General features: G+C 38.5%; 1 protein-coding gene across 2 annotated transcripts in view; it reads right to left on the bottom strand.

Annotated features, from left to right (window-relative positions):
* Positions 1 to 413: 413 nt before the first annotated feature.
* Positions 414 to 16873, bottom strand: part of COLEC12 (collectin subfamily member 12) — a 193379-nt gene continuing 176919 nt past the window's right edge. For both annotated transcript variants that reach the window (XM_015066572.3, XM_053206236.1), the window contains 2 exons: positions 16106 to 16251; positions 414 to 1858 (listed from right to left, as the gene is read on the bottom strand). In XM_015066572.3, the coding sequence (XP_014922058.2) occupies positions 1839 to 1858; positions 16106 to 16251 (166 nt within the window). In that variant the 3' untranslated portion in view covers positions 414 to 1838. The remainder of the gene's footprint in view (positions 1859 to 16105; positions 16252 to 16873) is intronic.

Raw genomic sequence — 16873 nt, 5'->3', positions numbered from 1 at the left:
AAATGACAGCACTGGAAGTTATGATTAGGGCTGGAGAGAACCATCTCAACTGAGAGAGCTAGCACTGTTCCCTTCTGATGATGGCATCACACATTTAAGTTGCTTCTGGGCATGAATATGAATTGACACTTGAAAAACAGGAAGAGGATGAAAAAGCAGATTGGGTTTAATCTATAAAAGGTCTTGAGGGATTGGGTTTAATCTGTGGAAGGCCTTGACCTGAGAAAATACTGGAGTCCAGTGCTTGCCTTGTGTCACAGGGCCCAGATGACGGTGAGTGCTGGCAACCTGACCAGGCCACGTGAACAGGACAGCAGGGCATAAAGGTGCGAGGAGATGGTCGTTTTCAGCTACAGAGATGGCATGAATGGTGACCAGGGATTAAGACAACATAGTCCACACGGCTACAGGTGTGAAAGTCAAACTCTGTCTTTATTCTTTTACCATTTTATTTGGGATAGGTAGCAGCACTGCCTGGGGAGCTCCTTGGAAGGGGAGGAGAGGGAATCTGTTGGTTGGAAATCTTACCTTTGAGCATCAATTATATCTAATGCCTATTTTCAGCACATTTCATGTTAGACTTTTTGATGGCAAGTCAAGGTGTAGAAGGTAGATGGGCTCAGAGGAAAGGTTCTTTGCAACAGTTCAATGTAGTGGCCAAAAGTTTACTCTTGCATTTCATCATACGTGTACCTTGGAGTTATGTTTTTTGGAACCTGCCTTAAGAAAACACAAACTTTCCAGGTAGCATATAGCTGTCCCCATCTTGCTTGCATCTCTGCCTTGGTTGATGAGATGCCATACTTTGCTGACAGTCACTAGTGGCTCTGCTATTGGTCTGATATGAAGCACATTCATAACTCAGCCATAAAATAGGGCTTTCTAGATAGCCAGATTCTTTCCCAACAGATACCTCTCCACCACCCCTAACTCCACCAAAATGAAGTAGAAGCACATCCTGAGTTGACCACTTTCTCTGGGCCTGGCCAGGCACATAGTAAGAATGTTGGCTGGTGATGGGCTCAAAACACAGCCCACTTGACTGAGCCACGTATATGCTCAGGCTTGACCTACCCTGGCAAAATCTGCAAGGATATTTTTAGACATTTCAAGTGATTGACTCCTCTGAGGAAATGATACATTAAAAAAATATATATATACACACATATTTAATTTTTTAAAACCACAACTGAAAAATTTCTTTGCCAATGGGTAGAATTAAGTCTGACAAGAAACCCTAAGAGTTTTTTTTTTATTAGTACCATTATTGTTTTCTTTGGCTCCATGTATTATATTGGTAAGATGACAAAAAAAAAAAAAAAAAAAGGAAAAAATTGTAAAAAGGCAAATATTTTGTACAAAAATACAAAGTTTTAAAAGCTCTTTAAGTATATTTCATATCATTACTAAGAGTTGGCCTATATATCTGTGTCTGCATATTTTTCTTACATTTGGGATTTTAGAAATGTACGGTACGTTTACACAGTATAGTTCTCCCTAAAGCTCAACAACCAATGATAGTCTTTTTTCTGATTGGAGCAATCCATACTTTGGAAGATGTGATTTGCATAACTGTGCAGTTACTGGCTGAAAAAAAATCTATGTGATTCAGTCCATTTGCATACTGAAAATCAATACATCATACTGGGGGGAACATTTTAGTTCTGAAATCCTTGAGTAAAGGAAGATGGTAAAGATAACTAGCTGTCAATTTTTTCAGTAATTTGTTTTCAGTGCTTTTTTTTCAATCTGGTGAGAAGATGATGCAATCAGAAAGAAGTATCCTTTGCCCTTGAGAACCATCTGAAAATCTGCTCTTGTTATTACATCACAGTCCATTATAATGCAGATGGTGGTACTACAAAAGAGGAAAAATAATGGGCGTTAGTTTTTCTTAAAGAATAACTATGTACAATTAAAAAAAAGGAGCACATATTTTTATAGGAAAGATTCCAAAATACATCAATTATTTTTTTCAAGAAATGCCTATAAGTTCATATCCAGATTAACTAAAAGGTAAATGTCTTCTTTAAGGAGTCCATTCTGGGCTCAACTTAAATCTCAAGTGGCCAAACAAGGCAAACAAATGACAAACCTGGGTCACTTCTCACCCTCTACTGTAATTCTTTTTTTTTTAATTGAATATAACTGACATACAATATTAGTTTCGGGTGTGTAATATGATTTGATATTTGTATACACTGTGAAATGATCACCATAATAAGTCTAGTTAACATTTGTCATCACACACAGGAAAAAAAAATTACCTTTTCGTTTATATCCAAATTAGTTAGCATATAGTGCCATAATGATTTCAGGAGTGGAATCCAGTGATTCATCCCAACGAGTGTTCTCCTTAAGGCCCCTTGCCCATTTAGCACATCCCCCCACCCACAACCCCTCCAGCAACCCTCAGTTTGTTCTCTGTATTTAAGAGTCTCTTGCGTTTTGTGCCCCTCCCTGTTTTTATATTATTTTTGCTTCTCTTCCCTTATGTTCATCTGTTTTGTATCTTAAATTCCATGTATGAGTGAAGTCATAAGTATCTTTCTCTAGTTTCACTTCGCATAATATACTGTAGTTCCATTCATGTTGTTGCAAATGGCAAGATTTCATTCTTTTTGACTGCTAATACTCCATTTTGTAATATATATACACATATATACATACACACACATATATATAATATACATATATATATGTGTATATATATATATATATATATATATATATATATACACACATACATACATACATACATACATACCACATCTTCTTTATCCATTCATCTGTTGATGGACATTTGGGTTCTTTCCATACTTAGGCTATTGTTGATAGTGCCGCTATAAACATTGGGGTGCATGTGTCCCTTTGAAACAGCATACCTGTATCCTTTGGATAAATACCTAGTAGTGCAATAGCTGTGTCATAGGGTAGTTCTATTTTTTTTTTAATCTAAAAAATTTTTTTTAATGTTTATTTATTTTTGAGAGAGAGAGAGAGAGTGTGAGTGGGGGAGGAGCAGAGAGAGAGGGAAACACAGAATCTAAAGCAGGCTCCAGGCTCTGAGCTGTCAGCCCAGAGCTTGATGCAGGGCTCAAACTCACGAACCGTGAGGTCATGACCAGAGCTGAAGTCGGACACTTACCGACTGAGCCACTCAGGTGGCCCAGGGTAGTTCTATTTTTCACTTGCTGAGGAACCTCCATACCATTTGTCAGAGTGGCTGCACCCCACCAGCAGTGCAAAAGAGATCCTCTTTCTCCACATCCTCACCAACATCTGTTGTTGCCTGAGTTGTTAATGTTAGCCATTCTGACAGGTGTGAGGTGGTATCTGTTTGTATTTCCCTGATGATGAGTGATGTGGAGCATTTTTTCATGTGTCGGTTGGCCATCTGGATGTCTTCTTTGGAGAAGACATATTCATGTCTTTTGCTCATTTCTTCACTGGATTGTTTTTTTGGGTGTTGAGTTTGATAAGTTCTTTATAGATTTTGGATCCTAACCCTTTATCTGATATGTCGTTTGCAAATATCTTCTCCCATTCTGTTAGTGGTTTTATCTTTTTGCTAATTAAACAGCTTTGCTGTGCAGAAGCTTTTTATCTTGATGAAGTCCCAATAGTTCATTTTTGCTTTTGTTTCCCTTGCCTCCGGAGACATGTTGAGTAAGAAGTTGCTGTGGCCAAGATCAAAGAGGTTTTGCCTGCTTTCTCCTCGAGGATTTTGATGGCTTTCATCCATTTTGAGCTTATTTTTGTGTATCGTGTAAGAAAGTGGTCCAGGTTCATTCTTCTGCATGTCACTGCCCAGTTTTCCCAACACCATTTGCTGAAGAGACTGTCTTTATTCCATTGGATAGTCTTTCCTGCTTTGTCAAAGATTAGTTGGCCATATGTTTGTGGGTCCATTTCTGGGTTCTCTATTCTGTTCCATTGATCTGTGTGTCTGTTTTTGTGCCAGTACCATACTGTCTTGGTGATTACAGCTTTGTAAAACATCTTAAAGTCTGGAATTGTGATGCCTCCAGCCTTTGTTTTCTTTTGCAGGATTGCTTTGGCTATTTGGGGTCTTTTCTGGTTCCATACAAATTTTAGGTTTTGTTTTTTTTTTAAGCTCTGTGAAGAATGCTGATGTTATTTTGATAGGGATTGCATTGAATATGTACATTGCTTTGGGTAGTATCGACACTTAACAATATTTGTTCTTCCAGTCCATAAGCATGGACAATTTTTGCATTTTTTTGTCTTCTTCAATTTCTTTCATGAGCTTTCTATCGTTTTCAATGTATAGATTTTCACCACTTTGGTTAGGTTTATTCCTAGGTATATTATGGTTTTTGGTGGGAAAAAAATTTTTTATGATGGCTTTTTTATTTTTTTTATGTTTGTTTATTTATTTATTTATTTTGAGAGAGAGAGAGAGTGAGCACAAGCCGGGGGGGGGGGGGGGAGAAAGAGGGAAAGAGAGAATCCCAAGCAGTCTTTGCACTGTCAGTGCAGAGCCCAATATGGGGCTCAAACTCCTGTATCGTGAAATCATGACCTGTGCCGAAATCAGGAGTCCAATGCTTAACCAACCGAGCTACTCAGGTGCCCCTAAGTTTTTATTTTAATTCCAGTTAACATATAGTATTACATTAGTTGCAGGTGTATAGTATAGTGATTCAACAATTCTGTTACATCACCCAGGGCCCATCATGAGAAGTCCACTCTTTAATCCCCATCACCTATTTCACCCTCCCACCACCAACTTCCCCTCTGGTAACCATCAGTTCTCTATAGTTCAGAATCTGTTTCTTGCTTTCTCTCTCTCTCTCTCTTTCCCTTCGTTCATTTGTTTCTTAAATTTCACATATGAGTTCAATCATATGGTATTCTTCTCTGACTTATTTCTCTGAGCATTATATCCTCTAGCTCCAGCCATATCATTGCAAATGGCAATATTTCAGTGTTTTTAATGGCTGAATAATATTCCTTTGTATTTATATATATACTGCACATTTATCCATTCATTAATCAATGGACACTTGGGCTGCTGTTGTAAATAATGCTGCAATAAACATAGAGGTGCATATGTATTTCTGAGGTAGTGTTTTCATTTTTTTCAGATAAGTGGCCAGAAGTGGAATTACTGGATAATATGGTAATTGTATTTTTAATTTTTTAGGAACCTCTATGCTGTTTCCCATAGTGGCTGGTATATTCCTACCAACAGTGTACATGGATTTCCTGTTTTCCACATCCTTGCCAGCACTTGTTTATTTCTTTCTGAGCACAGCCATTCTAACAGGTGTGAAGCGATAGCTCATTGTGGTTTTCATTTGCATTTCCCTGATGATTGTGATGTTGAGCACCTTTTCATGTACCTGTTGGCCATTTGTATATCTTCTTTGGAAAAATATCTTATTCAGGTCCTTTGACCCCTTTTAAATTGGGTTATTTGGCTTTTTGCTAATGAGTTGTTTGAATTCCCTTATGTATATTGGGTATTGACAACTTGTCAGATATATGATTTGAAAATATCTTCTACCATTCCACAGGTGGCCTTATTTTTTATCCTCATGGTTTTTATTCAAATCTTTTTAAAAAATTTATTTTTATCCCCGTATAGTTAACAATGTTATATTAGTTTCAGGTGTACAATATAGTGATTCAATAATGCTATACATTGCCCAGGGCTCATCATGATAAATATACTCTGTAATCCCCATCTTCTATTTACCCATCCCCCAACCCATCTCCCTTATGGTAACCATCAGTTTGTTCTCTATAATTAAAGAGTCTGTTCCTTGGTTTGTCTCTCTCTCTTTTCCCTTTGTTCATTTGTTTTGTTTCTTAAATTCCACATGAGTATAATCATATGGTACCTGTCTTCACTTACTTCACTAAGCATTACATTTTCTTGCTCCATGCATGTTACTGCAAATGGCAAGGCTTCATTCTTTTTTTTATGGCTGAATCGTAAATATACACCACATCTTTTTTATCCATTCATCTATCAATGGACGCTTGGGCTGCCTTTTCATTTTTTTGATGGTTTTCTTTGCTGTGCAGAAGCTATTTAGTTTGCTGTAGTCCCATTTGTTTATTTTTGCCTCTGTTGCCTTTGCTTTTGGTGTTAGATTCAAAAAAGTCATTACCAAGACTGATGCCAAGGAGATTACTATGTTTTCTTCTAGGGGTTTTATGGTTTCAGGTCTTAAATTCTTAATCCATTTTGAGTTAACTTTTGTGTATTGTGTACATTTCATTCTTTTGCACATGGCTGACCAGTCTGCTTAACACTATTAAAGAGACTGTCCTTTTGCTGTTGTATATTGTTGGCTTTTTTGTCAGTTAATTAATGATATATGTGTAGGTTTATCTGTGGGCTGTCTATTCTGTTACATTGATCTATGTGTCTGTTCTTATGCCAATACCATACTCCTTACTATTAATTCAATCTTACTACTAATCTGTCAGTTCACATATTCTGTTTTCTTTGTTATTCAGTCTTGGTAGGTTTATGTTTCTAAGAATTTATCCATTTTTTTCTAGGTTGTCAAATTTGTTGTCAGTAATTGTTCATAATAGTCTCTTATGATCCTTGTATTTCTGTGGTATCAGTTGTAATAGTTCTAATTTCTGATTTTCCTTAAGTGAGTCCACTCTCTTTTTTTCTTGAAACTAGATAGTTTTGTTGATTTTATCTTTTAACGAACTCTCATTTTCACTGAGCTTTTATATTGTCTTCTTGGTCTGTATTTTATTCCTTTCTGTTTTGCTTTTTATTTCCTACCTTCTACTAACTTTGGACTTCATTTTCTAGTTCCTTGAGGTGTAAACTATGTTATCTGACTTTTTCTTGTTTATGGAGGTGGACATTTATTGCTATGAACTTTTCCCTTAGAACTCCTTTTGTTGCATTCTATAACTTTTGGTATGTTCTATTTCCATTTTCATTTGTCTCAAAGAATTTTTTGATCTTTCTTTTGATTTCTTCTTTGAGTAATTGGTAGTTTAGTAGCATGTTGTTTAATCTTCACATATTGGTGAATATCCCAGTTTTCTTCTTACAACTGATTTCTAGTTTCATACCTTTATGGTCAGAAAAGATGTCTGGTAGGATTGCAATCTCCTTAAATTTATTGAAATTTACTGTTTTGTGGCCTAATATGTGATCTATTCTGAAGAATGCTGCATGTTCAGTTGAGAAAAATATGTGTTCTGTTGCTTTAGGATGGAGTGTTCTGTAAATGTTGGTTAAGTCCTTCTGATCTTAATAAGGCTGATGATTCCTCATTGATTTTATTGTCTGGCTGATCCATCTATTTATGTAAGTGGGGTATTAAAGTCCCCTGCTATTATTGTATTGCTGCCTATTTCTCCCTTTAGGTCTGTTAATATGTGTTTCATATATTTAGGGGCTTCTATATTGGGTCCGTAAATATTTACAAATGTTATATCCATTTGTTGGATTGACCCCTTTGTTATTATCTAATGCCCTTCTTTGTCTCTTGTACAGTCTCTGTTTAAAGTGTGTTTGGTCTGATATAAATACAGCAACCCCATCTTTTGGCTTGTTTTCATGGTGTATTGTTTTCCATCCCTTCACTTTCAGTCTGTATCTTTATGTCTGAAGTGAGTCTCTTTTTGGCAGCATATACATGGGTCTTGTTTTCTTATCCATTCAGCCACTTTGTGTCTTTTGATTGGAGAATTTAATCCATTTAAAGCAATTGTTGATAGGTGTGTACTTACTGCCATTTAAAAAGTTGCTTTTTAAAGGGAATTAAAAGCAAAAATGAACCACTGGGACCTTATGAAGATAAAAAGCTTCTGCACAGCAAAGGAAACAACCAACAAAACTAAAAGGCAACCAACGGAATGGGAAAAGATATTTGCAAATGACATATCGGACAAAGGGCTAGTCTCCAAAATCTATAAAGAACTCACCAAACTCCACACCCGAAAAACAAATAACCCAGTGAAGAAATGGGCAGAAAACATGAATAGACACTTCTCTAAAGAAGACATCCAGATGGCCAACAGGCACATGAAAAGATGCCTAACGTCCCTCCTCATCAGGGAAATACAAATCAAAACCACACTCAGATATCACCTCATGCCAGTCAGAGTGGCCAAAATGAACAAATCAGGAGACTATAGATGCTGGAGAGGATGTGGAGAAACGGGAACCCTCTTGCACTGTTGGTGGGAATGCAAACTGGTGCAGCCACTCTGGAAAACAGTGTGGAGGTTCCTCAAAAAATTAAAAATAGACCTACCCTATGACCCAGCAATAGCACTGCTAGGAATTTATCCAAGGAATACAGGAGTACTGATGCATAGGGCACTTGTACCCCAATGTTTATAGCAGCACTCTCAACAATAGCCAAATTATGGAAAGAGCCGAAATGTCCATCAACTGATGAATGGGTAAGGAAATTGTGGTTTATATACACAATGGAGTACTACATGGCAATGAAAAAGAATGAAATATGGCCCTTTGTAGCAACGTGGACGGAACTGGAGAGTGTTATGCTAAGTGAAATAAGCCATACAGAGAAAGACAGATACCATATGGTTTCACTCTTATGTGGATCCTGAGAAACTTAACAGAAACCCATGGGGGAGGGGAAGGAAAAAAAAAAAAAAAGAGGTTAGAGTGGAAGAGAGCCAAAGCATAAGAGACTCTTAAAAACTGAGAACTGAGGGTTGATGGGGGGTGGGGGGTGGGTGGGTGATGGGCATTGAGGAGGGCACCTTTTGGGATGAGCACTGGGTGTTGTATGGAAACCAATTTGACAATAAACTTCATATATTGAAAAAAAATAAAATAAAAAATAAAAAGTTGCTTTTTAGTTGTTTTATAGTTCCTTTCTAGTCCTTTCTTCTCTTCCTTTGTGATTTTATGACCTCCCTTACTGGTGTGCTTAGATTCTTTATCTATCAACTATAGGTTTTTGCTTTGTGGTTACCATGAGGCTTACATACAACTACTTATAGCAGTCTATTTTAACTTGGTAACAAGTTTGCTTTCTAAAGCTCTACAGTTTTATTCCCACTTCCCACATTTTATTTTTTTGAGGTCACATTTCATATATTTTTATCTTGTGTATCCTTAATTATTGTATAATTATTTTTATTACTTTTGTCTTTGAAATGACTAATCCACCACCTTTACTATTTACCTTTACCATTAAAGTTTATACTTTGGTGTGTTTTCTTGTTCCTAATTAGCACCCCTTTTTCAGCTTCAAGAAGTCCCTTCGACATTTCTTGTAAGGCTGGTTTAGTGGTGATGAACTCTGTTAGCTTTTGATTATCTGAGAAACTCTATCTCTCCTTCAATTCTGAATAACTTTGCCAGGTAGCGTATTCTTGGTTGGAAGTTCTGTTCTTTGAGCATTTAAAAAAATATTCTTTGAATATATAATGCCACTCCCTTCTGTCTTGCAAAGTTTCTGCTGAAAAATCTGATAGTCCTATGGGGGTTCCCTTGTACATAACAAGTTTTTCTCTTGTTTCTTTAAAAATTGTCTCCTTGTCTTTAACTTTTGACGTTTCAATTGTAATGTGTCTTGGTGTTGGTCTCTTTGGGTTCATCTTTGGAACTCTCAAGGCATCCTGAATCTGAATGTCTATCTCCTTCCGTAGGTTAGGGAAGTTTTCTGCCCACCCCCTTTTCTCCTTCTACAACCCTTATAATGTGATGTTAGTATACTTGATGTTGTCCTATAAATCCCTTAAGGTATCTTCACTTTTTTTCCATTCTTTTTGTTACTCTACTTTGGTGAGTTCCACTGTCCTGTGAATTCACTGATCCTTTCTTCTGCTTCATCTATTCTGCTGTTCAACCCCTCTAAGATATTTTTTCAGTTCTGTTGTTATATTCATCAGCTCTGTGACTTCTGTTTGGTATTTTCTATCTCTCTGGAAGTTCTCATCATGTTCATCCATTCTCCCAAGTTCAGTGAGCATCTTTTTAAATAATGATCACTGAGGTATAATTGACATACAAGGTTGTATTAGTTTCAGGTATACAATATATTGATTTGGCAATTCTATACATTATTTAATGTTCTCTATGATAAGTATAATCATCTGTCACCATATGATGTTCTGACAATGTTACTGGCTATATTCCCTATGCTGTACTTTTCATTTTGGTGACTTATTTACATTATAATTGTAAGTTTGTACCTCTTAATCTTCTTTATCTATTTTGCCCATCCCTCCAAACCACCAATTTGTTTTCTGTAATTAAGAGTGTTTTTCTTTGTTCATTTGCTTCGTCTTTTAGATTCCATATAAATGAAATCATATGGTATTGGTCCTTCTCTGAATTATTTCACTTAACGTAATGCCCTCTAAGTCCATCCATATTGTTGCAAACAGCAAGATTTCATTCATTTTTTATGGCTGAGTAGTATTCCTCTGTGTGCATGTGTGTCTCTCTCTCTCTCTCTCTCTCTCTCTATATATATATATGCATGCACACACACACATCTTTATCCGTTTATCTATCAATGGACACGGAGTTGCTTCCATATTTTATCTATTATAAACAATGCTGCAGTAAACATAGAGAGTGCATATATTTTTTCAAGTCAGTGCTTTCTTTTCTTTGGGTAAATAGTAGTGGAATTGCTGGATCATATGGTAATTCTATTTATCATTTCTTGAGGAATCTCCACACTGCTTTCCACAGTGGTTGCACCAATTTACATTCCCAACACTGTGCACAAGTGTTCCCTTCTCTCCACATTCTCACCAACACTTGTTATTTCTTATCTTTTTAATGTTTATTTTTGAGAGAGAATGAGAGCAGGGAGGGGCAGAGAGAGAGAGGGGGTTTGAGGATCTGAAGTGGGCTCTGTGCTGACAGTGGATGCTTAACCAACTGAGCCACCCAGGTGCCCCTATTTCTTGTCTTTTTGATACTAGCCCTGGCTATTCTGACTGGGGTGATGTGACATCTCCTGATGGTTTTGATTTGCATTTCCCTGATGATCAGTGATGTTGAACATCTTTTCATGTGTCTGCTGGCCATGTGCATGTCTTCTTTGGCAAAATGTCTATTCAGGTCCTCTATCCATTTCTTAGTCAAAAAAAAATTTTCTTTTGGTGCTGAGTTGTATAAGTTCTTTATAGTTCTTGTATATTAACCCCTTAGATATATTATTTGCAAATATTTTCTCTCATTTACTAGGCTTTTAGTTTTACTGATGGTTTCCTTTTCTGGCTCTTTAAAGGTGGAGATTCAGTTTCCTATTGCCCTCCAGCTTCCTGGGGTTTTAGCCCCACTGATGTGATGTCCCTCCCATTTTCAGTTAGTCATAGTCAGGGTTTGGTTTCCAACTACATCTCTGTCCTTCCTACCTTTTATGATGTGGCCTCCTAGGATTAGTTATGAAAAGTCTGTTTTGCCACTTTTCAGGTTGTTTTCAGAGTTAAGTCACATGGTGGTAGCTGCTATCTTGGTGTGTCCTTGCAACAAGGTGAACTCAGGATCCTCCTACTCTGCCATCTTCCCTGGTGTTCCAGTTAGCATTTTTATGACCATTACTATGAGCACTTTATCAGGTGTATTACTTATCTTCATTTTATGAAGGTTTTCTTTCCCCTGAAGTTTTATCTTGTTCTTTTGTTAGGAATATTTTCCTCTGTTTCTTCATTTTGCTTGACTCTCTCTGTTGGTTTCTATGTATTAGAGGAAACAACCACCTCTCCCAGTCTTTTTTTTTTTTTAATTTAAAAATTTTTTTTAAAATTTAAATCCAAGTTAGTTCACATATAGTGTAATCATGATTTCAGGAACAGAATTTAGTGATTCATCATGAGCACACAGTGCTCATCCCAAGTGCCCTCCTTAATGTCCATCACCCATTTAGCTCATCCCCCCACCGAACTCCTCTCCAGCAACCCTGTTTGTTCTCTGTATTAAAGAGTCTCTGACAGTTTGTCTCCCTCTCTGTTTTTATCTTGTTTTTGCCTCCCTTCCCCTATATTCATCTGCTTTCTTAAATTCCACATATGAGTGAAATCATATGATATTTGCTTTCTCTGACTTATTTCGCTTAGCATAGTACACTCTAGTTCCATCTACATTGTTGCAAATGGTAAGATTTCACTTTTTTTGATCACCAAGTAATGTTACATTGTGTGTGTGTGTGTGTGTGTGTGTGTATGTATATATATGTAGCACATCTTTATCCATTCATCAGTTGATGGACATTGGGGTTCTTTCCATACTTTGGCTATTGGTGATAGTGCTACTAGAAACCTTGGGGTGCATGTGCCCCTTCGAATCAGCGTTTTTGTATCCTTTGGATACATATCTAGTAGTGCAATGGTTGGGTCATAGGGTAGTTACGTTTTTAATTTTTTGAGGAACATCCATACTGTTTTCCCGAGTGACTGCACCAGTTTGTATTCCCACCAGCAGTTCAAAAAGAAAAAGAAAATTTCCTTTTCTCTGCATCCTTGCCAACATCTGTTGTTTCCTGAGTTGTTAATTTTAGCTATTCTGACAGGTGTGAGGTGTTGTCTCATTGTGGTTTTGATTCCTATTTCCCTAAGAATGAGTGATGTGGAGCATCTTTTCATGTATCTGTTGGCCATCTGGATGTCTTCTTTGGAGAAGTGTCTATTCATGTCTTTTGCCCATTTCTTCACTGGATTGTTTTTGGGTGTTGAGTTTGATAAGTTCTTTATAGATTTTGGATACTAACCCTTTATCTGATACGTCGTTTGCAAATATCTTCTCCATTCCATCGGTTGCCTCTTCGTTTTGCTGACTGTTTCCTTTGCTGTGCAGAAGCTTTTTATCTTGATGAGGTCCCAATAGTTCATTTTTGCTTTTGTTTCTCTTGCCTCCAGAAACATGTCTCGTAAGAAGTTGCTGCACCCAAGGTCAGAGGTTGTTGCCTGTTTTCTCCTCTAGGATTTTGTTGGCTTCCTGTCTTACATTTAGGTCTTTCACCAATTTTGAGTTTATTTTTGTGTATGGTGTAAGAAAGTGGTCCAGGTTCATTCTTCTACATGTCACTGTCCAGTTTTCCCAACACCATTTGCTGAAAAGACTGTCTTGATTCCATTGGATATTCTTTCCTGCTTTGTCAAAGAATTGTTGGCCATATGTTTGTGGGTTCATTTCTGGGTTCTACTCTGTCCTATTGATCTATGTGTCTGTTTTTGTGCCAGTACCATACTGTCTTGGTGGTTACAGCTTTGTAATACAGCTTGAAGTATGGAATTGTGATCCCTCCAGCTTTTTCTTTTTCAACATTTTTTCTGGTTCCGTACAAATTTTAGGATTGTTGTTTCTAGCTCTGTGAAAAATGCTGGTGTTATTTTGATAGGGATTGCTTTCAATGCGTAGATTGTTTTGGGTAGTATCAACTTTTAACAATAGTTGTTCTTCCAATCCATGAGCATGGAATGTTTTTCCATTTCTTTTTGTCTTCTTTAATTTCTTTCATAAGCTTTCTACCTTGTGTAGGCAGACACACATTGGAAGTCAGACATTCAGGCAATAGTGTTTAAAATATGCAAATATATACAGTCCTGTGGGACCATGAGTATAAGGTCTGCTGGCCACCAGAGCCAGGTGATCTGGAGGTGTACCCTCAGTGGCAGTTGCAAAAACCAAGGCTCTATGTGAGTATACAAGCTCCTTTCTGGGAGATACCAGTGGGCTTTCATGAGGCACAGGGAGAGTACCAAGTATCCCCCAGGCTCTGTTCCCTAGGAGCACCTCAGATGTGTGCCAAACCTGATAGGTTCCCTAGCCCACCACACATGTGTAAGAGCTGTCCTGGGTACCTAGCCCACCAGGAGATTCTGGTGCTCTGGAGCACAGCAGAGAGGATGGAGATAGTGACTGCGCTCTGAGGAGAGGTCTCTGGAAATGCTTACAATCAGTCCTTAGATACGTGCTTAATTATAAGCCTGTGCCTCCAGCTGCAGCCATGATGATAAGCTAACAGGCATCTTTCACAGATAGACTGAGCTTCTGGGACTGTTACCTGTTGCTGTGCCCTGGGGGTGGTCGCTGTTTAACAACTCTTTCTCTGTTGGTATAGTCCTGTGGGACCCATGTCCACTGATACCAAGTCATGTAGAACTGTCCCCTGGTGGCAGCTGCAAAAATTAGGGCACCAGACAAGGGTCTAAGCTCCTCTTTGGGAGACACCGATGAATCTGAGTGACTCTGAGGGAGAGGGCAAAGACTGAATCCACCAGTCTCTGTTCCTGAAGAACATATGTATAGGCTCCTAGATGTGTGCCAAACCAGAGGCCTGTTCCTTAGGCTCCTGGACAAGCAAATAGGCTTCTTTCACGGAATGACTGAGGGTGTCTTGCAGCCTGCTGTCTGTGCAGTGTCCTGGGGCAGTAGTCTGTCAAGAATGGTCTGATTGCTACAGTCCCATAGAACCCAGGAACCCAAGTCTCCCCGGCCTCCAGAGCTGGGTGATCAAGGGCAGTCCCATGGGCAAAAACCAAGGCACCAGACATTTATCTAGGAGATACTGGTGCCGTGGAGCAAGGCCGAGGGAGAGAGTAAGGATGGTGCCTGTCAGGTCTCAGACAGTATTCCACCAGGCTCCTAGATACGTATGTTAAGTTAGATGCCTGCCCCCAGCCCTATGCTTTAATATAAGCAAATGAGCTTCTTTCATGTAAATTCTGGGTGCAGTTGACTGCCTGTGAATTGGGCCGTGGGGTGGGTGAGTCCAAGTGTGCAGGCCCTTTAAGACCCCATTTCTCAGTTTGCTATAGCCTTGTGGGTCTCATGGATACAAGCCCCTTTGGTTTTCAAAGCTTGAGGTTTTGGGGGCTTGTCTCTCAGGTGCAAGTCTTAAAACTTGGGGTACCGGATGTAGGGTTCTCCCCCGGAAGAAGCTCTGGGTTTTGAGCTCCCCTCTGACTGAGGTGTCACTGTGCAGGAGGGTGGGATTTATGGCAAGATTGTGTCCCCGCCTCTCCTACCCGCTTCGATGTGGTTTTTGTTCTTATTTGCCTCATGTGTAGCAGTTGCTCGGCCAGGCTTTAAGTTTTTTTCGGAGGCAGTTATTCCATATGTAGCTGTAGACTTGGTGTGTTTGTGGGACATGCCATCATGAATTGGAAGGGGTCATTTCTTGTTTAGATATTTGTAGTTGTCCCCTGTAACTGACCAGGCTGGGAGTTCTTTGTGAGTCTCAAGACCTGTGGCACTGGAGACTAGTGCCTGGTATTCAATAAATGTTGAATGGATGTATGGATAACTTGTGTCCTGGTTACTGTCAATAATGGTTTGAGCAAATGTATTTGAGGTTTTTGTTTACCACCACCGTTTTTATAAAGGCTTTATGAGATGTAATTCACGTATAAATTTTACCCATCTAAAGTATACAATTCAGTGGCTTTTAGTATATTCAAAGATGTGTAAAATTTAGAAATATCTAATTTTAGAACATATCATCACCCCCAAAAGAAATCCATACTCATGAGGATTCACTCCTCATTCCCTCCTTCCCCCACCATAAATGTTTAAATCTAGGTCTGATGAAGAAAACTAAGACACCCATTCTGAAAAGGGTCATGTATTAAATGAAACTTTAGATAGGTATCTTTTGTAATTAAAAAAAAAAAAAACAACGTATACACAAAAGGCTCTTAGTCTATACCCCCGAAAAGCTTCTAAGCTGATCTCCCTCTATTATCAGGCATAGCATCTGGCTCATAGTAGATGCTCAGTAAATACGCATGGAATTGAATGCTTAGTCACCTAAATTGTCCACGTATGAAACTATAAAACCGATGATAACACTGGTACCATATTTATTAACTGACAATATTATGAGATAGTGACCTAGAACAGTTAATCTGATATTTACTTCCTAGAAGTTAGGCACATTTATTAACTTGTTTAAACTCTCATGAAAACCCTACGAAGAGGATACTATTATTATTTCCCTAAGGTTAACAAGCTGCCCCACCGGTAAGAGGCAGAACCACAGGCTGTAGAACCTGACTGCAGAGTCCGCATTCGGAGTCCTTCTACTCCTCACATCTCACCCTTTGACAGAATATAAGCTGTGCAGCTCGCTCTTCAGTCCCCTCTCCTGCTTACCTGTCTCTCTGTCTTTTTCGCAAATGAAGTTATTGATGTCTTCACACTGGAAGTCATTCCACTGCCCAGCATAAATCAGCCCAGCACAGTCTTCTCCTGGCCCATGGCCATGACCCCAGTTATCTGGCTGCCCAGCTTTCCAATTTCTTTTAACAAAACAGAAATGGAGTGTTATTTGCAAGTCATGCAGAAGTTTTTTTTACCCAAGAGCAGCATATAAATATAAAAAACGTAACTGAAGCCATGTCATTTGTCCTGGAATAAAAATACACTGTTTAAAAAGCTGTGCCTGCTCTTAGAATAAAAAGCAGCTGTTTTGCAGAGTGGTGTGTGATGCAGCATCTCCCTGTGGGCTTGTTATCTTTGAATGAAATCAACTCATTGAGCTGCTTCATCACAATGCTGAGGGAGTAAATCCTTCGGCAACATAGTTAGATGAGTAACTTTCCAGTGTGTACTGGAATGCTGACTTCTGGGCGTGTGTGAATATGTGTGTGAATATATATGCACGCTGAGGACATGATACACACATACACAGTCTCACTCTTATGGGAGCCCAGAGGGATCCTTGTGCATCTGGATTCCTTGCCTCTGACAAGTCAAAGCATCACACAGAGAAAGTGAGGGACCGCCAATATACACATTTACGAGAATTTACAATTACAAACCCTTGGTTATGGGTTGTCTGGCTAAGCTGCAGATAGTTGACTGCTTTAGAAAGAAGTAGTAATTGAATCTTACTGAAAATGACTCAGACATTTCACTGCC

The sequence above is a fragment of the Acinonyx jubatus genome, chromosome D3 (genome assembly GCF_027475565.1).
Source record: "Acinonyx jubatus isolate Ajub_Pintada_27869175 chromosome D3, VMU_Ajub_asm_v1.0, whole genome shotgun sequence".
NCBI lineage: Eukaryota > Metazoa > Chordata > Mammalia > Carnivora > Felidae > Acinonyx > Acinonyx jubatus.
This window is presented reverse-complemented; position numbering and strand designations above follow the sequence as displayed.